Source organism: Cavia porcellus, unplaced genomic scaffold (assembly GCF_034190915.1).
Source record: "Cavia porcellus strain 051 isolate PalLab524CR breed Dunkin Hartley unplaced genomic scaffold, mCavPor4.1 scaffold_12, whole genome shotgun sequence".
NCBI lineage: Eukaryota > Metazoa > Chordata > Mammalia > Rodentia > Caviidae > Cavia > Cavia porcellus.
The window spans coordinates 64,524,450-64,552,430 of NW_026947495.1; the positions used below are offsets into that span (position 1 = coordinate 64,524,450).

At 38.6% G+C, this 27,981-nt stretch overlaps 1 protein-coding gene and 1 pseudogene across 3 annotated transcripts in view; one reads left to right on the forward strand and one right to left on the reverse strand.

Annotated features, from left to right (window-relative positions):
* Nucleotides 1-27,981, forward strand: part of Agps (alkylglycerone phosphate synthase) — a 150,983-nt gene that overhangs the window by 14,747 nt on the left and 108,255 nt on the right. Inside the window, exon 1 of one of the 3 annotated variants that reach the window (XM_013142442.3) lies at nt 25,745-26,116. The exons of 1 other annotated variant lie outside the window; for it this stretch is intronic. In XM_013142442.3, the coding sequence (XP_012997896.1) occupies nt 25,857-26,116 (260 nt within the window). In that variant the 5' untranslated portion in view covers nt 25,745-25,856. Of the gene's footprint in view, nt 1-25,744; nt 26,117-27,981 lie in introns of those variants that run through there. One more of the 3 variants, XM_005007654.4, reaches the window with a different exon arrangement.
* LOC134478320 (large ribosomal subunit protein eL31-like) lies at nt 1,522-25,771 on the reverse strand (annotated as a pseudogene).

Sequence of the window (27,981 nt, forward strand, 5' to 3'; positions counted from 1 at the left end):
TGGAATTGAACTCATTACTGCATGCTTTCCAGGCAGGCACTATGCCCCTGAGTCATATCCCAAGCCCCAAAATAACTTTTAAGTATTTACATATAAAATTTCAGTACATATATCCTTGGGAGAATTACACTAATCTATAAATTACTTTTATCTACCATTTTCCAATAAGTTTTCTTGGGAGTTGGAAGGAAAAGTTCAAAGGTTACTGAATTTGTGGATTAAAGCAGATTTAGATGGAAGAGAAAGATCAGAAGGTTGGGAGTAAGGGTAGATCCTTTTACTGCCCAATTTTGCCAAAGTTCAGCATTAAGTATTTTGAGAATATAAAATAACATCTGAATTGTCAGAATATCTAGTTCTGGTTTCCTTTTGCTTGAAAGTGTGGTACTCTAGACTCTGGAGAAATTTACTCTCTGCTTGAGAATGATCAGTACTAGCTTAGGATGGTATCTTAGTGAGCACAAGATTTTTGGTAACATTGCATTACAGAATTTCAGAGTCTGAGGAAATTTGGGTAACATCTTGTCCACTCCACCAACAAGAATCTAAAAATTATCTTCTTCTCAACTTCAGGGGACATTTCAGGGTATCACAAAAATTCACGTGAATTTTTGTTTCTGTTGTCAAACTCACTTTTAGACTGAAAGCTTTTTGTCTTCACCATATGGCAAAAATACCTTATAATATTTGTGCAGATACAGTTTCCTATTTGAAAGATGATGAAAAGGACAAAAGCTTTCCAAAGGCCATGGAGTGAGGCCACGGTGCAGGAGCCCGAGGACAGTCCTCTGTGTGTCCTTCCCGCTGCACGCTGCTGACTTCTCACAGCTGCTTTCTTTGAGTACTTAGTTGTGGAGGCTGATACAGCTTCCCACAGTTCAGCTGGTACAATTATTCTTTCTTTGTCTTTTACTTTTGTGCGCTCTTATTAATTTTCTAACAGTTTTAATAGCGTCATACGCAAAGATAGTTTAGTAGTAAAGAAAAATAATAGGAGAAATGACAATATCAGCATGTCTCTCCTTGTGGTGGAATTACACTAAAGGGCGTGTGTGTGTGTGTGTGTGTGTGTGTGTGTGTGTGTGTGTGTGTGTTTGTGTGCGTGTGTGTGATGGAGACAGGGAGATCTTCTCCCTATATTTCTGCTATTTAAAGGATCTTGCCTTCATTTGCATAGCTAAGCTGTCTGCTCCCAGGAAGCATGATGAAGAGTTCATTAATTTTCCTGTAGATATGGAGACAGTCAAGGAGGACATCTATTTGTGCCATCCCGTTTCCAGTATTTCCAGCTGAAAGACAGGAGGGTTTTCTGAAATACTTGCTAGTCTTACTCCTGAAGCCAGTGCAGTCCCCCAATTTCAGACTAGTGTCTTTTGGCGCTCTGTAAATGTATGAAGTCTGGCTTTATTGTCATTGACCTACTGGCTTCCATGCATGTACATGTATGTGTGTATCTGTGTAACATATATATCTTTTTAAAAAGGTGTAACTTACCAACATAACACAAGAAATAAGAAAGCATAAGATATTAATTGTAATGATAGGTTTTTATTTCATTTGGTAGGTAGAATGTTACTATGTTAACATCCTTAACATTACACATAACCTTCTTCCTAATAAAGAGGAATATAATCCTAAGCTTTTATGTATAAGAAAAATAAATTAAAAACAAAACTAAGAAACTATTAAATTATTAATGATGAGAGAGAGAGAGAGGGAGCAGGAGAGAGACAGAGACGGAGAGAGACAGAGAGAGACAGAGAAATGGGCCTTGCTCCTTTATGGTCAGCCTAGATATGATTAAGATGATTTTCTTCATTTAACCCTAGCCCCCAAATTTCCAATGAAATCACTTAAAAGTGAAACTGTATTCCTTCAGGAAGAAGAGATAAAGAAAATCTGAATTTCTCAATTACTATTTGATGCATCTGTCTCCTCCTTGACCCTTTTTGTCATTTCTAAATCCCACTTTTATCATGGCATTTGTTAATGCTGTTAATAACAATTCAAATCCCAATTGCAGCTGCTTTTCTACTTTTCAGCTGTATCCAGATATTAACAACTAAACACCTTAGAAATTGTTCCAATTTGCTCATTGACATTTTTCTCTTCAATAGTATAGGTACAATGCATTGCGCAAAATATATAATTCCTCCAAACAACTTCATTAAAGTTACAGCGCTTCATTTAGAGTTTTAAAAATAATGCAACCATAAACATTTCCCCCAAAGTTGGCTTTCATGCAAAACAGTGGCTCACTACGGAGCCAGGTATTTTCTTTTTCTCTTTTTTTAAAATTAACTTGTTTACTATCAAAGCTGCTTTCTTTTGGATCTTATCAAAACAAATCCAGAACACAATGCAACAGCAGCATATTCAATTCAGTTAATGATTTCAATGATCTCCAGGGAGAAATCTCTTCCGGAATCCCATATTAGTAATTTTAGTAAAGTAGCTATCATGAGTACAAAGGAAACCAGTAAGGGGGCTTTCCTTTCTCTTTGCTTCTTGCTCTCCATCTGCTCTCTTTTCTTCTTTTTCTTTCTTTCTCCTCTTTCGCCTTAAACAAACAAACACCTCCCTCTCAGTCTCCCCTGCCTATTGCTGAACAGCAATGCATTAGACAGATGGTTTTTAATGCTGAGATGCTTGGTGGTGAATATTGTATCTCAGTTTTGTATCATGACAGTCTTACAAAAGAATGTTCCCAAACAATACCCATCTGGTTTTGATTCTCAGTGTCACAGCTGTTAACCTCTAAAGGTCTACCTTCACTGGTAGCAACTGTAGATAAAAGAAACAGTGTCTAACCAGCAGTTCTTTGTACTCTTGGCAGATGTGATTGCGGTGGCTTCTACCTGTTCTGATTTCCGCAGTCTATTCCCTCAGTACTCTCTGGTTGCCTCCTCACATCTGAATTATGAGATGTCAGCCCAGGATTGAACCAGACACAAACATACCCAGGGGTTTGGGACTTGACAAGAAAATAGCAAAGAATTTTTCTCTTACAAGTTTGTAACTTTTGGAGTTTCATTACATTTAAAAATACATTTTTAGGGCAAAGAGGGATATGTGAGGTAGTAGGGGAGAAAGGGGGAGAGCACTGGACAGTAGTGTCCAGTGGAGATAGCCGATGGGTTAGGCAAAAAGTGAGACCTCTGTATTGGATCCTCAGGATCTTGTTCAGACATCTTGACCTGGCTATTGAACCCAGAATATTTTCACTACAACTTCCTGCAATTCTGGATGTAGACCAGTTTGTGGAAGAAGAAACAAAGGTGAACTTTGGTTTTGGAATTCCTCCAGATGCCACCTGTCTTGCTTAGTCTTCCTTGATCCCTTGTCCCATTTTCTAATCACACTTTCAGCTACGTATCTCAGGACTCACTTGTTTCTCTTATTTTGGCTTCATCAACAGAGACCTGTGCTGTGGCCCTTAATGGCGCCACCGTATATCTTTGATCAAGGTGTCTCAGGTGGCTATATTCTGTGTTTCTGTGTAATAAACTCTGAGATTGGTTTCTTGCTATGTGGAACTTGGAATATTCCTGTTAAATGGTCACTTGCAAGTCTGAACACTTCCATGACATATCTGTAATCATCTCAAAATCAACACGTCTGAAAAGTGACACTTATGATTCCCTCCAAAATGTTATACTGCAAATCTAGCTTCAGTTTGTATAGTTTAAATCTATAACCTCAGATTTCTCCAATTCTGTCAGAATGCATTACTCCCTGTTCTCTGAACCATGACAGCTCTTTCCTTATGAATCACTTGGGAACAAACAACCATCTTGTAACAATGGCTACCACGTCTGAAGACAGGAGTACTTCTTTTCAGAGTCTGCAAGTTTCAAACTATCTTTCCCCTGCCCTCCTTTTCAGATCTCAGCATAGAAGATGGAGACAGTAGGAATAAGCTAGGCTCTCAAATGTCTCTCTCTCTCTCTCTCTCTCTCTCTCTCTCTCTCTGGGTGTGTGTGTGTGTGTGTGTGTGTGTGTGTGTAGTTCTGTAACTTTATTTGAACATGGTAATAGGTATGTTCTTTATCAAAGTGTAGAGTTTACCTGGTGGCTTCATTACATTTTCTGGACAACCACACATGGATACAATATGGGACACACCTTATTCCTTTGGCCCAGACAACTTTATTGAGCCTGGTGTCAGTGTGCACCTCTGGAGCCCCCATCTCCTTCATGGCAAACTTCCTAATGTCCTTAAATGCTCTGTGCTCTTGAAGACTATTACATGGATGATCTTGTGAATGGTGCTGAGTATTCTCGGTCGCCACCTCGCTGATGGCAGGATGACCCTTCTTCTTACTACCCTTCTTTGCAGGAGTCATTCTGCTGGGCCTGAGTTGGCAAGGCTCAGCTGCCTTTAGTGAGCCCTCTACCTCATGTTCCCCTGCAGCTATTCCAATTGTGAGCACTCCATTCCTCAGTCCCCTTTCCTTCCCCCACCTCTTTGGAAACAGTCTTTCTTCTTTAGTCATGAAAGACTGAGAACACCAAGAACTCATTAGATATCAGATTTTTCCTTCTGACTTCATTAAACCTATCGTTTTCTTTTTTCTTCACCTGTAAATTTGGGATGATATTGGTGCTCACTCTAAAAGGTTACTGTAAGAATTAAATAAGATAAGCTTTATGTCTGCATGTTGCATCTTAGTATATGGTAGGAGTCATCATAATGTAACAGAGCAATTCCTTTACAATTTTTTTTTTTTTTTTGGTACCAGGGATTGAACTCATGACCTTGTGCTTGCCAGGCAGGTACTTAAGTCACTGAGCTAAATCCCTGGCCCCCTTTTACAATTCTTTATTCATATCAAGAAGAGACAGAGCAAGACCAGATTTAATAATATGCTTCAGTCTCCCATGACTAGTGGTCGCTTCTGGAAGCCACATAGAACCATTTTTCTGTACATTACCACTCAACCCTGCCCACCCTATGCTGCAGAGAAAAGATTCTTTCTTCTCCTTGAGGAGATGGAAATACTGAAGCAGGGCTGCGTGAAGGCCACTGACATATGTCCTTCATCAGAACCCAGGAACACTCACTGAGGTTGACATAAGGAAAGATATTCTTGCTCTCTACGGATAAGCCTGGCTCAGGCTGTGTGGACTCTTCGACTCTAGGTAAGAATGCGTCTCATGCTTGAGGCTCATCTGTGGCTTGAGCAGGGGTCCTGGGACTATATACATGGGTTTGCCCTTCCCAGCACTATGCAAACTACTTATTGCAATGTCTGGCACAGAGTAATTCCTCAAGGAATATGAATTAATGTTATTACTAATAACTTTCTCACCACAAACAACTTTCTCTCTCTTACATCCTCTTTTTTCTTTTCTCATGCCTAGCAGAAAAGGTTCCCCTTTTCTGTTTGGCTAGTTATTTCACTATGATCTATCTCCATTTTCTCTCTGTTTTTGACAGCCAGCCTTACTAAACACCTTTCTCCTAAATTCCTCTTTATCTTAACCCCTCAGAGCGATTTGGCTCTTTTCTATCACTATATAGAAAGGTTTAAATCTCTTTATTGCACAATAATCCTCCTTCAACACTTCTCTTTGTCTTTTCCTATTTATTCTCATTCTTTCATAACTCCAAATCAGTCTTACTATTTTTACATCACTGCTATCTCTCTACTGTAATCCACCTCCAACATTCTCCTGATAACTCTTATCCAGGTTCCTAATAACCTCCTGACTTAGGACAAGCACACTGATTTCCAACCTGATTTCAGCTGTCTCCTGACACTGGGTACCTTTCTATCTTGTTCTTACCACATTTGTCTGACATTTCCACAAACTTCCTGAAGGCAAGACTTACATTTCTTTGTTTCTACTTCCAGGCACACTGTCTGTCACATAAAGGTTGTTTGATAATGTCTGATGAGTGAATAAAAAATGGAATGAATGGTAACCTACTTCCTGTTGACATTGTCCAGAACATTCAATGGCTTAAAGTAGTTCTAACTGGGAATTACTTGAATTTGAAGGTTGATTTTAAGCAAGTCTTGTGTTAGAAGCTGTAGAAGCTGCAATGACCTATCTCTCCTCAAAGAAGACAAAATGAACTTAACTGGAACTATCTGAAAATACTTAAGTGTTAAATTGTGTGGCTATAAGTGTAAGTACCTTGGGTACTCTTGATTTGCATACTTCACCAAGGCCTGGTGTAGTTGCACAGATCACCAATGTCTGGACTTTCTAGAGGATATTAAAAATTATGCTTTAGTAAGTGTTATGGCTTGTGTTTAGATGTCTCCCCAAAGCTTCATTCAGTCATAGATTTGGAGGTGGCTGGATCTAGAGTGTGTGATACTAGGATCAAGGATGTGATGCTGGGATTAGTGCAATGCCAGGATTAAGGGTGCTCCACCTTGAGTGTGAGAGCTACCGAGCCCGCGGGTGGGCCGCCTGGATAGCATACAAAGGACAGAACAAGGGCTGCTGTTGTTTGCTGCTTGTCACTTTGCTGCCTTTCGCCTGCCCTGAACTGTGTCTCCTCTGCCATGCCACTCTGCGGTAGAGCCAGTCAAGTATGAACTGAAACCTTTACAACATGTGAGCCTCAGGAAGCCTGTCCTCCTTTAACTTTGAATTATCAGGTATTTTGTCCTAACAGTGAGAAAGTAACTAAGAAAATAAGATTATTCCAACAGAAACATGTTCAAGAGTAATTCAAAAGAAGGACCCCAGAAAAGGTCAGAAGGGAAGAGATGTGGCCTGGCATAGGCTAGGGTAGTGGGGATGACGAGGGAGAGAATTCCACTTATAATGACACTTGGTGAGAGCTGGAATCAAAGTGGAAGGACAGAGGACAAACTGAGGACGGCCTGCAGGTTTTTATCTGAGACTACGTAGAACAGTGATAATAATAGATTTGGGGAAATTAGTTATTATAGATGCAGCCAATCTGAGTTCATGAAAGTTACAATTCTAGAATATATTGAGAAAAATATACAACTAATTCCTGAGTAAATTAAAGATTATGTAAAAACTTTGATTACATAACTAAAGAATATATTCTATGAATGAGATAATACTATCAATTTGATAAGGCTTGTAGATAATGACTAATAATTTTATCAGTTGCAGGCCAAGATGCATGGCAAATCATAAAAACAGTGATGAAAAATTTATGACTTCACATGAGTAGCAATCTATTTTGCAATCCACTGAACCTGCTGTTTGTAGCAAGACCTTTTCTTTTGTTAGCCAAGAGAAAGCAAGTAGAGCAAATATAGCCTTAAAACATTATGTTTTTTCATAATAATTCTGGACAATGAGGCTTACAGGTGTTTTATACCAGCATTGCAAGCTAATGCTTAAAACAGTTACTTGGATGAATAACTTCAAAGAAACAAAAAACAATAAATTTAAAAGAATAAGCATGGTTTAAAGTGATGATGTGAGATCTGACTTTGCTGGAAACTTGGGTGTAAAGAATCCAGAGTTGGACCTTATTAACTGTCCTAACTTCATTCTCTTCATCTAAGCTTCCTTGTTATCATTTATTCCATTATTTACATGCAACACGCTTACTTCCATCTGGAACATACTGACAATGCACTTCTAGATGGTCATTTTCTAAAAAGCAATGGACAAATACAAGGGATGATTTTTTTCTTTTTCTGGATTAAAAAAACTGAAGAGAGTGAGGGTGCAATTTACAGATTGAATATTCATAGAATTTAGGGTAGGAGATAATCTGTCCATTTTATATCTATGACACAACTTTATCTTTTCATTTTAACCTCATTATGTCTATAACGCCAATTTGAGTTAAATGTATAAGATAACTGCTAATCTCATCGTCTGCCATCTACTATTTGCCTATTATAGCAAGCACTATCCTCTCAAACTAAAACACAGGAAAGGGCTGGGTATAGTGGCACACACCTGTAATTCTAGCACGCAGGAGGCTGAGGCAGGAGGATCACTGTAAGTTGGAGGCCAGCCTGGGCTACAAAGTGAGCTCAAGGCCAATCTAAACTGAATAGTGAAACTCTGTCTCAAAAAGACAAAAAACAAAAACAAAAACACCCTCACAGGAATACATTTGAAAGTATCATGATTCTTCTTCTGGGTTGATATTTTTAAGATCTTTCTTTTCCTTTCTACACAGTCTTCTAAATCTGTACATTCCTTAATCCTAAAATGTGCTAACACACATTTGTTTGCTTCTGAAACATTTTGATTTGTTGAATGTTTAAGTATCATTCTGAATTTTTACTTTTTGGTCCAGCAAGCTCATAAACCTTGGTTACTATTTCAACTGTGGTTTCTATTTACAGAAACACTAAATTTATATGTAAACATCTGAGAATTTATATGTGTACATACAAGTATTTGTGAACATAAAGGTTTCTAGGTCTTTAAAAAAAGGCTCAATTCTGATCAATGGGCTGTATTTACTTTATAGCTGTGTAAAACCTTTAGAAAAAGGTTTTATCACATAGATTTGGCTTAGTGTCATTTTCAAATGTTAAGAACATACATCACACAACCTTTATCTAGGACCTTAAAAAGGATAGTAACTTAGACTTCAGACTGATAATTTTGGTCCACCATTTACAAAATAACTCATCAATGATTACCGTCCTTGGTGATTCATATCTTGCACACTGCTCTGTCAAATCTTTTTAAGACAATGTACCCCAAAGGTATATAAATAGGGAAAATTATTCTGTGAGTGAACATATGATATTATATAATGTTATGAGAATTTTCAGAAAAAAAAAAAAAGGTTCTGAAATAACCCAGGCAATATACGAGTTTTTTTTTCTTTTTCGTTTTTATCGGTACCAGGGATTGAACTCACGACCGCCTGCTTGCAAGGCAGGTGCTTATGCCGCTGAGCTAAATCCCCAGCCCCAATATACGAGTTTTTAAGAAAAAAAGACTAAGGATAGCAACTGTTTTCCAAAATCATTTGACAGCAGGAACCACAGAAATATGTGCTGTCTGCAGGAGCACTAGTTTTGTCCAGAATTTAACTTGGGAAACTGCAACCTAATCAAATTTCCAAAGTGACTCTTGCAGTACTCATTGTTCTTTTTCTTCTCCCCATGGGAAAAGTACAGAAAGTTCAGGGCATCTTCAGACCTGTGGGAAATGCCCGCAGTTTGGGATCGGACTCTCAGAAGGGTGCCAGAGCAGATGTACAGTCACCAACAACTCACTTTTAAGGCTGAAGATGTAGTTCAGTGTTTAAAGCCTGCAGGACAGAAAGAAAGAAAAAAGAAAAGAAAAGAAAAGAAAAGAGATTTGATAAAAATATTGCATGTATGCTGGTTGCAATCCTCAGAACTTTAACACACACACACACACACACACACACACACAGAGAGAGAGAGAGAGAGAGAGAGAGAGAGAGTTAGAGTTTTTTACTTAATTTCCCACTCTAGCTTAACACCAGAGTAAAGTCAAAAGCTTTGTTTAAAGCAGTAAACAATTACTAGCTGTACACTGCGAAGGGCAATGTGAACTAGAGTGTAAAGTTTTATTAGGTTTTTCTAATTTTATTAAATATCTGTGAGCATTTGAACTGTGGCAGAAGCAAACGTACCTGTTACTTCCCCTTTGTGAGTGGCCGCTATTGACTTTTATCAAGAGGCCACATTAACTGCTTATCAGAGCTGTAAGTTGGTACTTTCCTGAAGGGTTATTATTTTATAGATTTTAACATTTTACGTGTATCAAAATTAAGTTAAATGAGGGTTCTCACTTCCATTCTTTCTAACACTAGTATTAGATATTAGACTTGTTCTTTTGGTATTTTTAGGTTTTATTTTGCAAATGTCTGTATTACAGAATGACAAATGACAATATGTATTTAAGAACACTGATATTTTTATAATACAGTTTTTACCCCATCAAGACCAACTGTTGTAGCAAACATTATTATTTTCATTATTTTTGCAGCATCAGGGGTCAAGTCTAGGGCCTTTCACGTGCTAGGTAAGCACTCTGCCACTGAGCTACATTTCTAGTTCTCTATTTTATAAAATCTGGAGATAAACCACCACCACCACCACCACCATCACCACCTAGAATCAATTAAAAAAAGCACAGTTACTCTTACATGGTTGGTTATAATAATTTCTCCTTCCCTGTTTGAAATGCGTGAGATTTTCCTCTCTTCCTCTTTAGTGTGTCTAAGTGAAGAATGGTTTCCTGTTATACTTTATTTTAGATTGCATCTCTCGTCCTACTTATCTTTCATGTTGTCCCTATAAAATGAAGACCATCCTTTATGTTCCTCTTAAGTAATTCAGTCTGATACCAATTTTTCTTGTAAGAATCGCATTTTTTAAGAAGCTATTTGCATAGTTTAGTCTTGCAATGGTTTTATCATCTGCAATCACACAAACATCAAATTCATTGTGCTTTATTTTCTTACGGACACACTGGCTCCTGATCTACTTTTATTAGCATTCTAAAGGAGTTTTCAAACTTTAATGTCCATTAGAATCACCTAGGGTATTTATTTAAACACAGTGATAAGTCCAATCTCCGGATTTTTGAGGTAACAGATTTCTGAGTTAAATTTACATCTCTAGCACATTTCTAGAAATGCTGGGCTGGGGACTAGATTTTTGAGTCAGAGCTTTTGAAGATCACCTAGAGAGCTTTAAAAAATTATATACTGATGCTAAGGCCTTATCCTTTAGAGATTTAAATTTATTACGTGTAGGTGTGACATTGATTTTTAAAGTAAATCAAATAAACACAGATTTGGGAACCACTCAGCTAAAAGGTGACTAAAATCAGATTTTAAAAGGCCAGGATTCCTACTTCATGGCTTTGCGACCTCTTACTACTGTTTCCACGGACATTTGCTAAATACTGCTAATGGCAGAGGCATCCTGAACAAGATTATGCAAGAACTTCGGATAGAGTTCCTGCCTTCTAGTTTACCACAGTATAGGGGAACACATAGGTGTACCCACAAACATGTTTAGTAGAAAAAATATGGAATCATATGTGTCATATACATTTCAACCAAGCGTATGAGCCTAGGTATTACAAATGAACACAGAAGAGGGAAGAATGATTTCGCGATAAACAAGGAGACATTATGAATAAGGATCTATTTCCTATATAACAAAATAGTGGGAGTAAATGCTTTCTGTTAGGGGATGGGTGCATGAAAAAATCTTGAAAGGCAATTTGAGACCAAATTGTGAATGCTCTTACAAGACAATAATGGAAGTATTAAATGCTTTCAATACAACAATCATGCGCTCAGACAAAAACTAGGACTGTTAGCATGGCAGGATTTTGTAAGGATGAATTAGAAAGTGAAAGGCACATAGGAACTTCATCTAGGTATCAGAGACATGTCTCTGAACTATGGGACTAATTGTGAAAGTCAAAAATAAGGAAAAGAGTTTTACTAAGTAGACAATAGTTTTGAAATCATAAGGTGGAGTATCTGAAAATGTTCATTTTATGTTTCTTTGGATGTCATTATAGAAAGTCTGTCTTTAGGGAGAACTTAGCCTTTATAATCCCCTTTTAAGCGTACTGGTGTTCTGACAGCTTCTCCATTTCTGCCCTACCAAAACTTGCTCTTAAGGAAAGATCTGCTATCAATCATTCACTTTCTGAAGAGATATAGCTCAGAGAGACTGCGTTTTCTCTCACATGCTTCTATAAAGTAAGCAATATTTTCCACTCTTTCATCACTGTTTCTAATCATACATACACATTCACCATATGGAACAAAGTTCTATCTACGGTTAAGGTCAAGCCGGTCTGTGAGAGCTTGTCAAACATAAACATATGAGAAAAACACTGGAACTACAGCTATAATCAACAATGTTTTTCCCTGGGAAAAAGTGTCTGCTGCAGTGAACTTAAAAAGAAAGCCTCTGTAATATGGTGAGTAAACATAATAACTCATAAAAAGTGAGCCAGAGAGGACATTTTCTTCACTGCAAAGTATTTAATTCTCTCTTAAAGAATAAAGAAGCTTAATTTCATTATTTGGGAGGTATTGTAGGTGCTTTATTCTTTAAAGTGGTATCAAAAAGAAAATCTCCTTTGAAGAGACACCAATGAATTACCCTGAGAGGAAGAAAACACCTGACAACACTAATTCCACTGGTTCTGATAGCATCAATGGAAGACTCAAAAAAAAAAAAAAAATCTGTGCTTCAGAACTGCACGATATTAAATGTGCTACTTGGTTGGGAGGAAGTAATGATTGATAGCGCCTATTAGACTCAGAATCAATGGTCATATGCATCACACTCTTTCCAGTGAAGAAAGTGAATTTATTATCTCGCTGATTGTAAAAATGAATGATTTTCTCTAATATGTAACATTATTATAAAGACTGTTTCTTTCACAATAGCTCCGATGAAAGTAAAGTGAAGACACTCATTTTTCCCTTTATCATCAGAAATCATTCTTTAGTTTGCAGTTTCCCATGTTTTGGGCTACTTTTGAATATGTTATTCATCTCCATTTTCAATGAAATGATGTTTACTTATCAAAAGACTGTGTGCTTTATTATAATTGATAAATATCATTAGTAAATATGATGGTTTTCCTACATCAGTTGTTTTTGTTTGCTTGGTTTTTTTGCTTGTTTTGAGCCAGGTTCTTGCTATATAGTTCAGGTTCTTTCTGAACTCATCATGTAGCCCAGGCTGGCCTCAAACTCACAGAACTCCTCCTACCTCAGTCTCCCGAGTGCTGGGACTACAGGTGTGCACCACCATACTTTATATCAATTATTAAATTATGGGATGAAGAATGTATGTAAAATCAGATTGCAGTGATGTCACGTATCCTCAAAGCATGACAGGAAACCTAAATATGTTTTTCAAAACCAGTAGTCATCATACATAAATGTGGTTTTTAGAAGTAACTATGGAGAAAGCTTGATGCGTATCTTTAAACTTGCTCTGTATAAATTGAGGCCCAGGGATACCTAGTGTCCGTCAGTGTCTAGTACAACGTTTCTCATGTTTTTTTTTTTTTTCCAGGCCCCCCAGCTCTTGAGTAGAGCTCTCCTTGAGTAGACATTTTACATTTGTGAAAGTCAAAAACTATATGCTGTATTTATTTTCTCTTCTACCATGATTCTTTGGTTGATGTGGTCAAAATTATGAGTCAAGAAAAAAGCCAACCTACAGCAATCGTATCAAGTCCAACTGAAGTCTTCTAAGAATAGAAGAATAGTCTTTTAGAAACTAAGACCTGGGCTTTGGCAGAGGCACACATAACCCCATTTGAAGATGGTGGGGATTATATAAAACTTAGCAGTCATTGCTCTCTCCATTCTCTGCAGCTATAACCACAGTATAAAGTCCAGTAAGTCCCGCCCCACCCTGAGTGCTTGACATTGGTGCTCTACTCTTCTGCAAAGACAGATAGCAATAAAGCATTTGCAAAGTTTTTAGTGACTGAAAGTCATTATTTAGCTTCCTTTATTTGACTTCAGTAATAAAACCACCCCAGATAGGGGTCCAACTGTATTCCTTTTAAAGAAAATTCTTTTTTTCTTTTTTTTATCAGTACCAGGGATCGAATTAAAGAAAATTCTTGTGAATTCATTTTCATGTATTATATCTTTAGTGCCTAGGAGTTCATCGTCAGCCTCTAAAATGGACTCCACTGATCCATGCCTCTTGGTGTTCACATCCTTGTGTCATTTTTCTACGATACACAATCAACAGGATAAGACAGAAATGCCAGTATATCACTTCCAACACTAGATTTAAAAAATGACCTCAAACTTGATTGCGAGCATGCTCTATTCACTTGCTGTTTTAATTCTCTTTTTTCTCTCACTTCCCTTTGATCACTTACTTTGTAGCCATGTTATGAGGATACTCAGCCTCTGCAGACAGTAGTAGGGAGCTGGTATTGGCCAACAACCTTGAGGTTGACCTTGAGAGGCTCACTTAAGCTTTGGGATAACTTGTAGTTTTGGAAGGGTGCAAGATAATGTGTTGTCCTAACCTGCTAAGTTTTGTGGTGATTTGTTAAACAGCAATAGTTAACCAATACACTACAACTGTAATGAAATGTAAAACTCTAGTTTTCTAGTTAGGCTGAAAAAATGTCCTCTCTTGCTTTTTCTGCAAGAGGCAGTTGCTCAGCAATGCTTTGTCAAGACAATTCTCCAAGATTACTGCAGACAATGAATTACCATTTGGTTCCCTGACAGAGTTCATTTAGCTTGTAGTGGGTGAACACATCATTCCAAGGCATTTATTTACGACACTGGCTCACCACTGGACCTTGCAATTCTCACAAGTTCTGGTGGTTAAACGGTATAATGTGTTTTTTTTTTTTTTTTTTTTTAAATTTTATTTAAGGAGAAAAGAAAAAAAGCAGAGAAAGGGTACAAGTTATACAGATTTGCAGAAAAAAAAATGAACAGTAGGAAATTACTAGTTAATGGATTACATATTGTCATCTTAGAAATAATTGTTCAAGTCACAAAATTAAAGCTTGTAAAGTGGACATTCCATCAATGATACTGCAAACAGTTCTGTTCAATGATCCAATAAAACTCTGTGATATCATTTTCTATCTTATACACTTAAATATACATGCAGTTATATAGTACAGAGCACTTTCTTTTCCTCTCTTTTGTACAATGACTATTACACATTTTGGGTTTCATTGCTCCCATGGTTCTTATTACTTTTTTGGAAGAGAGTAAAACCAAATGTGACATAACAGAACAGAATCGGTCAAGTCAAAAGGGTGGACATAATAGATAATGTGAAAACATAATACAAGGTGATCAACAATGGTTACCATAATGCCTCCCGCTATCTCTAATAGAATTGCCTATATTGTTAGTTACAATACAATTGAACAAAACTGTAAAGAATAAAACCGACAAAACCAAAACATTGGAGACATTGTAGGTCTTCAAAAATAGATAAAAGTCAATGAGAATGGGCGTCATAATGAATCTCATTATCTTCACAGCTGATGCCTAAATTTTCGAACCTGATACTATCCAGCAAAACAGAATGGGGGAACATCAGTTAAAAACCAGATGGTGAGAGTAATACAGGGCTTTAAATCGAGGTAATGGAAAGTCAAAGTGGGTTACTATAATATATCCTGCTATTTTTTTCCTTTAATTAAAAGGATAAAAATAAAAAAGTAAATAATGGAGTGGAGATTGAGATAAAAGAGGGCATAACAACGAAACAGTACAGATCAAAACATAACCATTTAAGCAGAATAGTGTTTCACCACCAGATAATCCTGACCTAAAAGTAGTTACCATATTATCTCTTTCCTTGAAATCCTTGAGTACAACTTCGTATACTGTAGCATTAAGTATATCAAAACAATGTAAAACCATTCAAGAGAATGACAGCATTACAGAGTATTTAGAATCGACTAACAGAAAATGAACAATGGTTTCTGTATAATCTCCTTGTCTTTAAAAGGTTTTTGCTTATACTATCATACATAATAAAATCCAGTAAGATACAACCTATTTGGACCATTGGAGACAGAAGGACAAAAGCTAAATGAGACTTCAAAACAAGATGATACTAAATTAGTATTACCTATTAAGATGTCATTTTCTCCAAAATAGCTGTTCCTATCATCCAATCTTCTCTGCCTCATTTCTGTTGAGCTCTTATTCTATCAGTAGCTGTCAGTTTGTCTTCTTCACTTTGTTCTCTGCTCCATTCGTTGTGGCCTCCATTATTTCTGGATTCTTTGTATTTTTCTTTTTTTAGAATATCCTGCAATACTCTCTGTAGAGTTGAATTGGTGGTTGCAAATTCCCCCAGTTCCTCTTTATCCTGGAAGCACCTTGTTTTTCCATCAATTTCCAGGGACAGTTGTGCAGGATATCTCAATCTTGGCTGGAGATTATTATCTTTCAAAGCTTGAATTATTTCCCCCCAAGCTCTTCGTGATTTGATGGTTTGTGCAGAGAAATCTGCTGTAATTCTGATGGGTGCTCCCTTGTAAGTGGTCTGCTTCTTGTCTCTGACAGCTTTTAATATTCTGTTCTTGTATTGAATTTCTGGAATTTTTATTATTATATGCCTGGGTGTTGCTCTGTTTGGGTTGTAGGTAGCTGGGGTCCTGTATGCCTCATACATCTGAGTATCTTTACCTTTTGCTAAATTAGGAAAATTCTCCTGGATTATTTCTGTGAGTAGCTTTTGTAGTTCATTTGTTTGTGTCCCTACTTCTTCTTTTATGTTCTTAATCCTTAAGTTATGGCTCCTCTTATCATCTTCTTGTCTTTGTATTATTGCTGTTTGTTTCTTTGTTATTTTTAAGAAGTTTTTCATTTCATTCTCCCATATTACAATTCTGCCCTCCAGTTCAGATAGTCTGTCCTTAGTTTCTTTCAAGCTGTTATGCCAGTCTTCGATAGACTTCTTAGTATCTTGGTAGTCCCTTTGAACCTGCTTCACGTATTCTATGCTTTCCCTGTTTTCTCCATCAAACACTTCTCCCCTCTTTTTCTGTTCTTCCATTCCACCATCTGTTTTTTCTTGGGTGGTGCTTAGTATTTCTCTAACTATTTTGCATACTTCTAGCTTCAGGTCGTTGATAACTTCATTCCTGAATTGGTCTATGAGGCTCTCTATATGGCGCCTTATGTGTAATGGTGCGGTGTCTGTTATTGCCTGTTTCTCAGAATTGGGGGCCGAGGAGCCTTTCTTGTTGCTGCCTCTTCCCATATTCTCTGTTCCTTATGTATGCAAGCTTATATGAGAGGCCTAGCTTCTCTCTCTGTCAGCCACAGCCTGATCGAATTGCGCCGGTTAGGTGTTTCCACTCACTGCTGCACACCAGGCAGCCTACGCGGGGGCCCGCTCCTCCCGGCCTCCGTCAGGCTCTGGGATCTGGGTTGGGCCAGCCTACGGGGTCCGCCGGCAGCGTCACGCAGGCCAGGCACTTTTCACCAATCCCGCCCGACAGGGGAATGTGTGGCTGGAGTCGCCAGCGCGCCCTGCTCCCGCAGGACTGCCCGGGCCCAGAAAGTCCGCTGGAGTCAAACTGTGGTGGAGTGTCAGTTTCTCTCACTCACCTCGCCACAAGTCAGAACATGCCTCCCTGCCCGTCCTGTTTTCGACTCCGTTCACAGACTCCCGTTCTCAGAGTTTCCGCGCGTCTCTCTCCTTGCCGAGCCGATGTAGAGGCAGCCAGCCACCGCGCGGCGGGAAACCCAAATGGCGTGGGGTCCAGCCTCAGCAGCGAGGCTTTTCTGTTCCTGTTTTAGCACCAGGACTGCATTCCGAGTTGGTTTCTCTCAGCCGAGTTCGTTCCTGAGTCAGCAGAGCATAACTCCACCTGCTTATGTCTCTTTAGTCCGCACCGGTATAATGTGTTTTATAAGTGTCTTTCTTATCGCTCTCAAAAAAATGGGGTAATGTGAATATCCATCAACACCGAGGAAGAATGCATGGCATTCAACTTAACTAGCTGAGGCTACTAGGATTGGCCAATATATATTACCGAGTGGCACTGTTAGAATATTTGGTATTGAAGTGTTGGGAAAGGTCATGTATGCTAATGCACATGTGTGGTGCTGGGACTTAAAGGGCCTCACATATGATAGCAAATCCTCTTAACCCTGAGCCCCATCCTCCACACTTTATTTTCCAGATTTTTTTTTCTTTTAAATAGGCATTGTTTTTTTAAATAGGAGTAAAAAAAGACAGATTGGGGCTGGGGATTTAGCTCAGGGGCATAAGCACCTGCCTTGCAAGCCGAGGGTCATGGCAAGCCGAGGGTCATGAGTTCGATCCCTAGTACTGATAAAAATGAAAAAGACAAAAAAAAAAGACAGATTAAGCTGACATTCAAATATAATTTTAAACTTTTTATTATAAAAACTTTGAAACATACAAAATTAGAGAGTATATGAACACCTCTGTACTCAGCTTCTCTCTTTTACATGACCAATCTTTTTAATTGATTTTCTAAACCATTTGCTGTGTTCCTGCTTACTTCCTGAACAGGATTAATTGGATGGAAATCCAAAATATTATATTTTTCCAAAAGATAAGGTGATCTTAATAACTTTGTTTCAAAGTTGGGCCACAGCAGCAGAGGCTTACCTATTTTTCTCACTGGGTTTAAGAAAAATGTGATTTAGCTGAAATATGTTTATGTTTTAGGCAAGTTATACAATTGGTCATGGCATATATTTTATCATTTCTTCTACGGTAAAATTGAATTTTCACACATTTTTACGGTGATGTTATGAATTTCCATTCTGAAATCTGGGTTTGAAGGTAAGCGTGTTTTTTTTCCCTCTGATATTTTGAGATCCAGAGATTGGTTAAAGTAAACAAAACACTTTGTGTGGTTAGAACTGGGGGTTCTATGAATGTGCTTGTGCTTAGATGGAGAAAGGTAGGACACTGGACAGTCAGATCAATATTCCTGACCCCTGTGCTTTGTAAGTGCCATCAGAACTAGCACAAAAGGTGGCTTGTTTACTCAGTATCTTCCCTTCCTCTTTACAAAAACCCCCGGTTGCAACAGAGCCTAGATTTTCTCAAGGTTACTGTTGCATCTGGTGTGATGTTTTCCCAGCTGGTGCTGCTGGCCTGTCAGAAGCTTCCTGACCTTCACCCCTCACTAAGCCTCCCCTCCCCTCTCAAAGGGGCCAATTTGCGGCCAACTCCTCTCTACACAGGCGATGTCTTCTAACTTGAGCTATGATTAAGTGGATGATTTTAAAAGCCTTTTTATTTTTTTATGGGTCACATGGCTTATCCTGAACAAAGACTTAAACATGATTGTAAGCAAAATTTTACTTATGTGAATTTCAATTCTTGATATTACATACAAGCAAATCAGAACATTACTTTTGATCCAGTAGTTTTAGCAGTTTTTTTAAGAAAAAAATGTGCTGATAGACTTTGATATATGAATGCTTTCAAAACAGAAATGAAAAATGAACACCCAATACTTTCAAATATATGTACATAGTATGATCAAAATAAACACTAAATTTTAAATTTAAAAAATGTATTACCATAAAAGAACATAACCAGTAATCCTCTCAAAATACTTCTCCTTGCTTGAAATGTACTTATCCCACCATTCTTGCCACTTTCTGAAACAGTTCTGGCAGTTGTCTTTGGTGCTGCCTTTAGTTGTCCTATTATGGCTGCTTCTATGGTTTGAATCAATTCAAAACATTTACCTTTCATGATCATTTTGACTTTGGGGAGAGCCAGAATTTGAATGGAGCCAGATTCAGTGAGTTGAATAATAAGGACACACTATAACCTTTTTATAATTCTGCCTTTCCATTGGATGACATGTGGCAACAGCACTCACCTTATTTTTTTATCACATCTCTTAAAGACACAAAGGAGGAATTCAGATCTGCTTCAGAAAGTTGCAAGAACAGAGTAGGGGTGTTTTAAAGGAATCTGATTCTTTTACTATATATTTTAAATTTTAAATTTAAACATTTACCATATATATATATATATTTACATATATATATATATATATATATATTTTTTTTTTTTCTTTTTGAGACAGGGTCTCGCCATGCAGTTCAGGCTGGCCTTGAGCTCACTTTGTAGCCCAGGCTAGTCTCGAACTCGCAACGATCCTCCTGCCTCAGCCTCCCGAATAATGGGATTACAGGCATAAGCCACCATGCCCGGCTACCATATATTTTTCATCACCCCTTGTCATTATTTTGTATACAAATTAAAACATGCTAGATCTAATATATTTGCAGGACTAAATTCAGACAAGCAATATTCTCCAAAAGCTTATTCACCTGGCAGGTGTGAGGTCATGAGTTCAATTCCTAGTACTACCAAAAGAAAAAAAAAAAAAGCTTATTCAAAAAAGAATTCCCTTGGGCAGAATTTATTGGCTTCCTAGTGACCACTTTCATATTCCTGCTTTGCAGTATGGCTATTGGTGGTTTCCTGCAGGACTTTATTTTGGAGCCATGCTATGTTGGTCTCGCTAGGGAATCCTTCTGGCATTAGTTGGCTATCTTCTTATGACTTTGGCTTAGTTCATGGACTGTTTTTATTATTCTTTTTACTGACCCTAAATACTTCTTGTCTCTCTCAAGTCCTGCATGATATTGACGCAAGTTTAAAAAACAATAAAGATAGGTGTAAAAGAAAGGGGGGGGGACTGAGGAAAAGGCAGGTGCTTAAAAAGGAAAGAAATTAAAATTAGGAAAAACTACCATATATCTTTGCTTAAAAATCTAATCATGTAATATATCAGCATTTCCAATAGTAGATTTCAAAAACAGACATTGCTCCTTGCAGTAGCAGAATTGGGAGTGCAGTGGGAACACTGCATGGGTGACTGATAGGTCTTTTTAAACATTTGAATTAAAGTAGCTTTCTGGTTTCTTCAGGTTTCAAGGAGATATCACTGCTTGTGGTGGGGAGGTGGCGCACTGGTTCAGTTACATCAGAGAAAAATCTTCTTAGACTGTAAAAGGACAAGGATAAAAGAACCATTGGAGGTATGTGTACTCCTAATGCACTGCACAGTGGCTTTTTCACAGCATAACCTAAGTCACTGGGGGGCAAAGTCAGTTTCCTCCCTCTCAGAAAAGAAAATAATAGGAAATGATGGGTGGGGAAAGAGCTTCCTGCCACTTGGGGGAATTAATCAGGTTGATAATTTTCACTGTAAATTTTTCTGAATTTAGAATAAAAATTCCTAACGTAGTCTACAGCCCTGAATGGGCCAAACACAGTTACCCAGAGCTAATTACGGGCTCCTGGAGATCACTGACTGGGTTTAAGACTGTTAGCTTTCTCTGAGTGTTCTGCAGGAATCTTAGTGGATATAATGTTTAACTTCTAATCTTTTGCCCAGAAAAATTCTTTCAATCCATAACAAAAAACAATTTCTAGAATAAGACAGAAAAGGTCTGTCTTTGAGAATAGTATTTACTCTTGTGTGTTGAATGCTCCTGCCCACAATTCATAAAGGTGACCAGATAAAGAGAACTAAGAACCCTGGAGGTATGAAAAGTTCAAATTGTGGGGAGCAGCTGAAGCTGGAGATTCACTTCACATGCTGGTTAAAGTAAGGCCAGCCCCCAAAGCAGGGAGAGTCTAAAGTGAGCCACTTAAACAAGCTAGTCTAGCTGCAAGAATGCAAGGGGCCCAGGAACCAGGCAAACAAGTTGCTAGGCAGAGGGGCTGAAATTGACCTGATCCTCCTGAGTGTACAAAGAAAAGTGCTAGGGTGGTTGAGCAGTGTCTTTCCTCTCATCAAGTGAGAGGGCTCCACCTGATCCCAGCTTTCTGTGTTGAGTCTTTATTTCTTTATGGTCTCACTGCTCTCCATGGTCCTCACCCTTGGGCTGTTTGAGAGCCAAACAGGTCATGGCAGCGAACAACTAGGATTTGAAATAAACAATTTTCAAGGTTTGATTTCCATAGCATTAGAAAAAATCATTTTGGAAGTAACTGGCCCAGAACATCCTTTAACTATTCACTACTGATCTAAATGCAATGATAAAAATAACTCAATGAAGCTAAAATGGGAGTGAGGCTGATCTTACAAAGTAACTTTAAATCATGTTATATCACAAAAGTCACATCAGGCTTCTCATCTATAGAAATTATGCTTCTGTTCATTCATGGATTCAATTTAGAAATCTAATTTTAAAGTGTAGGAATGACTTTCAAAATGTGATTGTAAGAAACTGAAGAAATATTTCACATAGAATGTATCACAGCATGCAATTAGGCCTCAAATATTTTTGACAAATTTGTCTTATGAATGATGGCATTGTATATTTTTTTAAATGGGAAAAGAACACAAAATCTATTACATGTCCAAGGCTCCTACAGACTACTTCCTTTTATTCCCCCTACAAACTGATTCTTGTGGGAATGTCATTAACCACGTTTGGCATGCAGCTGTCTGGTGTCCTTAATAAACATTTTAGTGGGAATCTATAGAAACACTGTAGAGCTGTGGTTCTAAAGAGGCTAACTGGAAACATGTGGTTCCTTGAGTCCCTTTGAGGGGTCAGCAAGATCAAAACTATTTTCATAATAAGATAGATGATATCTGCCTTTTTCAATCTCATTCACTCATGAGTGTAAAATGGAATCATTCAGAGGTTACATAGCATTTGATATCTTAACACATAGAATTCAGAAGCAGATACAAAAGTTTAGGTGTCTTCTATCAAGCTAGACATTAAAGAAATCTGCAAAATATAAAATAATAGCATTTTTGTGCTTTATTTTCAGGGAAGTATAGTTATTTTAAATTTAGATATGTTACCTATTATGTATTGGTTGGCCATTATTTTAAGTTGATGTGTTTCAAATATTTTTCAATTTTAATTTCTAAGATTATAAATAGGTAGGGAGATATGAATATAAGCAGAATCTGTTTGGAAGTCTCAGTTTTTAAAGTTGCAAGAAAATTTTAAGAGACCAAAAAGTTTTAATAATACATGGTCATCAGAAGATAACACATATAACATAGAAGATAACAACCAATATAGTAGCTAAAATTAACCAGGTTGACAATAACACATACTAGAGTAATGAGAGCTTTCACATGCTGCTAGGGTAATAGATTTAGATTAGTCCCTTTGGAAAAAATTGGTACTCCATTATCTAATAAAATTAAACATACACATACTTTATGAATTAGTGGTTCAATTCTTAGATGAATTTTCAATAGTTCATATATTTTACTTATAGACCTATAAAAATTGTCATTTTATTCATAATACTATCAAACATCTCTGTTCATTAATTGTAAAATAGATCAACTCTGAAATATGTTTTCAGTAAATAGTATATAGCAAAGAAATTGACACACTTTATCAATGTATCAATCCTTGGAAGGGATATAAATATATACTAATGAAAAAATGCATGAATCTCATAAAGATAACATTGCAAGAAACCACACACAGAAGTTTCCACTTATATAAATACAAAACCAAATCAAAACTAGGTAAAAGATGCATGCTTAGTAAAACCATAAAGAAAAGCAAAGTAATGTTTATAATAAAACACAGGATAGTGTTTACCTTAGCAAGTAGGAAGTATGAAGTAATTGGGAGAGGGCATACAGGGGACTTTCAGGTTGCCGGCAGTGTTTCTAGACCTAGCTGGGTAGTTACATGAGTGCTTGCTTTGTGATAATACAATGCTTTGCTCACCTTTCTTTCTGTTATAGTTCACAATAATAAACGTATAAAATGCAATAACTCTAACATTTTGGGATCATGGAGCAGCTCTGATGAGTCATAAAAATCAGTGCATAAAAAAATTTAGTACATATATCAGGAGTTAATATTTTTTTTCTCCTTTTTTTAGTGGTGTTGGGGCTCAATTTCAGGCTCTTGTGCATGCTCAGCAAGAGCTCTACTGCTGAGCTCCACTTCAGACCCAGTTGATCCATCTTACTCAGACTTTTTCTTTGCCTTAAATTAAAAGACACACCATCAGTGCCAAAAAAAAAAAAAAAATCAAAGACACTCTATTCATTCTACACATCATGTATTTATCCTTTGTTTCTGAGATGTGTTTTGCTTTCCACTGAGATTCAGGTTATTACCAACAGCCAGGTTCCAGAACTCAGAAAGTTCAGTTTCACTGAGACGGCTCAGTGAAAAAATTGTGAGGTTTTGATTTTTGTGAGAATCATAACTACTTCAGTGGATCAGGGTTGCCTGACACAAAAAGTCATTTTTTATAAGTCATTTTTTTTATAGAGTCAGTTTTAACTTTTTATAACAGACAGTTTCCTTAACTGATGGTGAAGTAAAGGAGAGCTGGGCTCTCTCTTGTCATCAAATATGGAAGAGTACATATCCATTTACCTGGTTATCAGAAAATGCCACGCAGAGCCAGGTGTGGTGTGCATGTCTGTAATCCCAGCGCTCAGGAAGCTGAGGTAGGAGGATTGCTGAGAGTTCTGCCTACTCTACCAAATGAGTTCAAGGCCAGCCTGAACTGCATAATGAAATCCTGTCTCAAAAAACAAAAAACAACAACAAAAAAGCTTCTAGGCTTCCATATTTAACTATGCAAATCACTTAAAGATTCTCTTTTTCAGTTACAAAAACCTAGGAAAGTGCTACACATGAATAGGGTCCTGACAGCTATGGTAGCAGTCCCTGGAATTTTCCTCAAAACACAAACCGTCAGAACTACGAGTACAGTTTATACCTAGGGTGAAAATTTGTCTTAGTAAGTTCAACTTGAGAATTCGTAAATGAACAAACAAAATTAAATCTACGTAAGTTATTTATTAAAGTGGTGCTGGGGACACAGATTGAACAAGTGATCTACAACTGATCAACACCTCTAACCCCAACATAAGTAAGATTTAACACACAGTGTTAATGCCCCAGAACTTGACTAGTGGAATAGCACAATATCATGAAAAATATATGCGGGATAACATAAGAGTTACTTCAAATAAGCCTCTTAACTATCTCCTTTATCCTTTCCTATAAATAGTGGAGCCTGTGCCATTGGGTTACTGCAAAGATTGAGAAATTCCAAATATAAAAAGCATTTTCGTGAGATTGATATAAAAACACACTGCAGGCTGGAGTTGGCATTTCAACAATAATTTGCCCACCCTTAATTGGTAGTTTTTAACCAGTCTGGGGCTCTGTGGAAATTCACTGTAACAACATCATCTCAGTCCTGGAAACCAGCGAAACTCTAGAGGTCAGCTGTCAGTACTGAGTCCTAAGTATGAGCGTTCTTCAGATTCCTCTATTCTCTGGTAGTATTTTTCTGTCCACTAGAAAGCCATAACCGAAGGTCCACACGATGGAGAGAGACAATGGGGAGTTTTGTTTGAACTAAATTATTAAGCGAGACAGTGGCTGAAAAGCGTTGTAAAGCACTGCCTTATGAGATTTGTCTAATTCACGTGTGAATTTCTCTAATTCAAGTGTCATGCTTTAGGTATGAAAACAATTTGTAAACAATAGCATCAAGAACATCTCTTAATTTTGCTTTAATAATAAAAAACTTGGGGGCTGGGGATTTAGCTCAGAGGCATAAACACCTGCCTTGCCAGCAGGCGGTCGTGAGTTCGATCCCCGGTACCGATAAAAATGAAAAAAAAAAAAACAAAAAACTTCACCTCTATTTGGGCGAGCAAGAGCTCAGAGCCCAGTAATCAATGGAAAGGGGAATTACAACTCAGTGTTAAGCATTTCTTAACTGTATGATCTTGGAAAATATATATATCTCGAGCTTCAGTTTTTGCATCTCTAAGATCGAAATTACTTACTTGAGATCTAGCATTAAGTACACTGCCAGGAATGAAGGGGGCGATGAGCAAATGACACAGCCTTGCGGTCTAACTGCTAGAGTCAGTGAGGATCAGTTCTGAGTTACTGCAGTGTGTGTAGGAGGGCGAGGGAGAAGCAGAGGTGGAAGAGTAATTGGACCTCTTTCATGAAACCACTGTGAGATTCTCCCGCGCCGGACACTTCTCCAGCTCAAAGGCGTCTGCCCCTGAAGGCCTTTCCAGAGGCCCAGGCCACACCCTAGGGCCCCACCCAGGCCCCACCCCAAGATACTGCAGAATTGCTTGCGGTTTGGCTCCCGGACCTGGTCAGCCCGGGCTGGGCCAATCCCGGAGGGCTGGAACTCACCTGCGGGGCAGGTGCGCGCTGTGGGGGCGGGGCCTCGGGGGCGGGCGCGGTGGGCGGGCGCAGGGAAAGTGAAGCTCCAGGCGCATGGCACCCGCCGCCCAGTTGCCGCGGTGGCTGCCGGGATGCGCCGCAGCGAATGGTCGCGCCTGGCGCCGCTCTGAGTGACCTTTCACCCGCGCCCAGTGGTCCGGAGCGGCAGCACTAGGCGGAAGCCATGGCGGAGGCGGCGGCTGCGGCTGCGGCTGCGGCTGCGGCGGGAGAGACGAGTGCGAGCTCCGGCTCTGCCGCCGAACGAGACCCGGACCAGGACCGCGCTGGGCGGAGGCTGCGTGTTCTCTCGGGCCATCTGCTGGGCCGGCCCCAGGAGGCTCTGAGTACCAATGAATGCAAGGCGCGGAGAGCCGCGTCGGCGGCCACGGCGGCGCCTACGGCCACTCCCGCGGCACCGGAGTCTGGCATCATCCCCAAAAAGCGGTAAGTAGCGGTCTGTGGAAGGTGTGGTAGCGAGGAGCCAGGCCAGGCCTGTGCTGCGGGAGGGCGAAGGGAGCTGGGAAGGGAGTTGACATGGGTGGGTGGAAAACATTTGGGTCTCTGAAAGTCGGAACTCATCTCTTTGGAGGAGGAGTGGACGAGTTTCTGGACCCTGTCGGGAAGCGGGCAGGATGGGGTGATGGATTTTGACCTCCATTTGCAGATAGTCGAACTGATGCCAGGAATTCATTCTCTATCATGAATATTTTGGAGAGGAAGGTGTTTGAATGGGTGTAAGGTGCGGTGTTGTGCTTTTCCGAGGAGACTTAGGTTTGTGCTAGATGATCATAAGAATTCTTCTAATTCGCGAAAAATTGGGTGCCAAGGTGGCAAGAGTAGGAAGGGGACCAGTGATGCTCTGGAAAAAGGTGCTGACTGGTTTGTGTGGGGCAGGCTTCCGCTTCCTTAGGGGACATGGTTTTCTACTTTGAGGGTGGAAACTGATGAGTGAGTAAGATGCAGGAAATTGCAAACATACATTAGTGGTTTAGAGCATGATAGTATCTACTGAGCTAAAAAAAATAGGTTTCTATGAGAAATGTTTGTAAGAGATCTTAGTTTTTGACTTTTTTGGGGGAAAACTTCACTGATGATAGCTACCGGGAGAAACTGTTTTCTTAGGTATGGCTTTGTCAGCATGGATTAATTTTGGGAGTGAAAAAGAATGTTGCTAATGTTAATTTGTATTTTCAATGCCAGGGGTTGCGCTCAATCTATTATTTCTTGTACTCTTTCACAAGCTATGAGGTAGGGGCAGATTTCTCCCATTTTGCAGATGAGAAAATGTCAAAATGATTAATAAATCTGCTGTAGGCTTATGTGTATTGTGTGGCAGGTTCGAATTCAAAAGCACAAGTTGACCTCTGACAAATCATTAACTCAACATGTGTGAGTCCTGTATGACATACATACAGTATTAGCAGTACCAAGATTTTGAAATGCAGTGTTTACTTTTAAGGAAGCAACAGTCTACTAAGTAAAGTGTTAGTACAGTGTGATAAGAAACTTAATTGGTAATTGCAGCATGTATAGCATATTTACCCGGTTGTAGATATGTGTTAGGGAAAAGAAGTTCTTGAATAAAAATTGTCTAAGTAAATCTTGAAATTTGTAATGGAAGTAGCCTGCCAAAGAGGAAAAATGTCTGAGGGGACAAACAGTATGTTCTCAGGTGAAAAAGTAAGACAGTAAAGGAATGACTGTGAGTTTACTGGGGCAGGAGGGTAACAAAGATGAGGAATGACGGCTTGAGAGGTGAAGCTTGTTTTTGCAATATTTTATGCAGGGCAAAACATGAGATCTGTCATCTTTCAGAAAAGTCACAGTGGGACCAAAGTGAAGAAGGTTGAGCAGTGTAGTAATGTAATGACCAGATATTTAGAGCTGGATTAGAACTCCACTAAGCAGTTTCATCTCTAACTTTAACTTTAGACAACTCAGCTTATCTCAAGAGTTTCAGACCCCTCATTTAAAAAAAATGAGTATCATAATTTCTGATTTGCAGGGTTGCTGTCAGAATAGATAGATGCAAAGTTAAAAGATCAAGTTCTTAGTGCAGTGCTTGTTACATAACCGCTCAACAAATAGTAACAGCAGTTATCCTTGTGTCTGAAAAGAGAGACCAATTAGGAGTCTGTTATCCTAGAAAGGAATGCTGGGATCCTGAATTAAGGCGTACTATTGGGAATAGGCAATCTATTTGGAAAACAGACTTGGGAGGTACATTTTCTAGAATCTTGTTTACTTAATGGAAGATGGAAAAATCAAGGATCACATCCCATGCCATAGCTACACTGATACTATTTTAG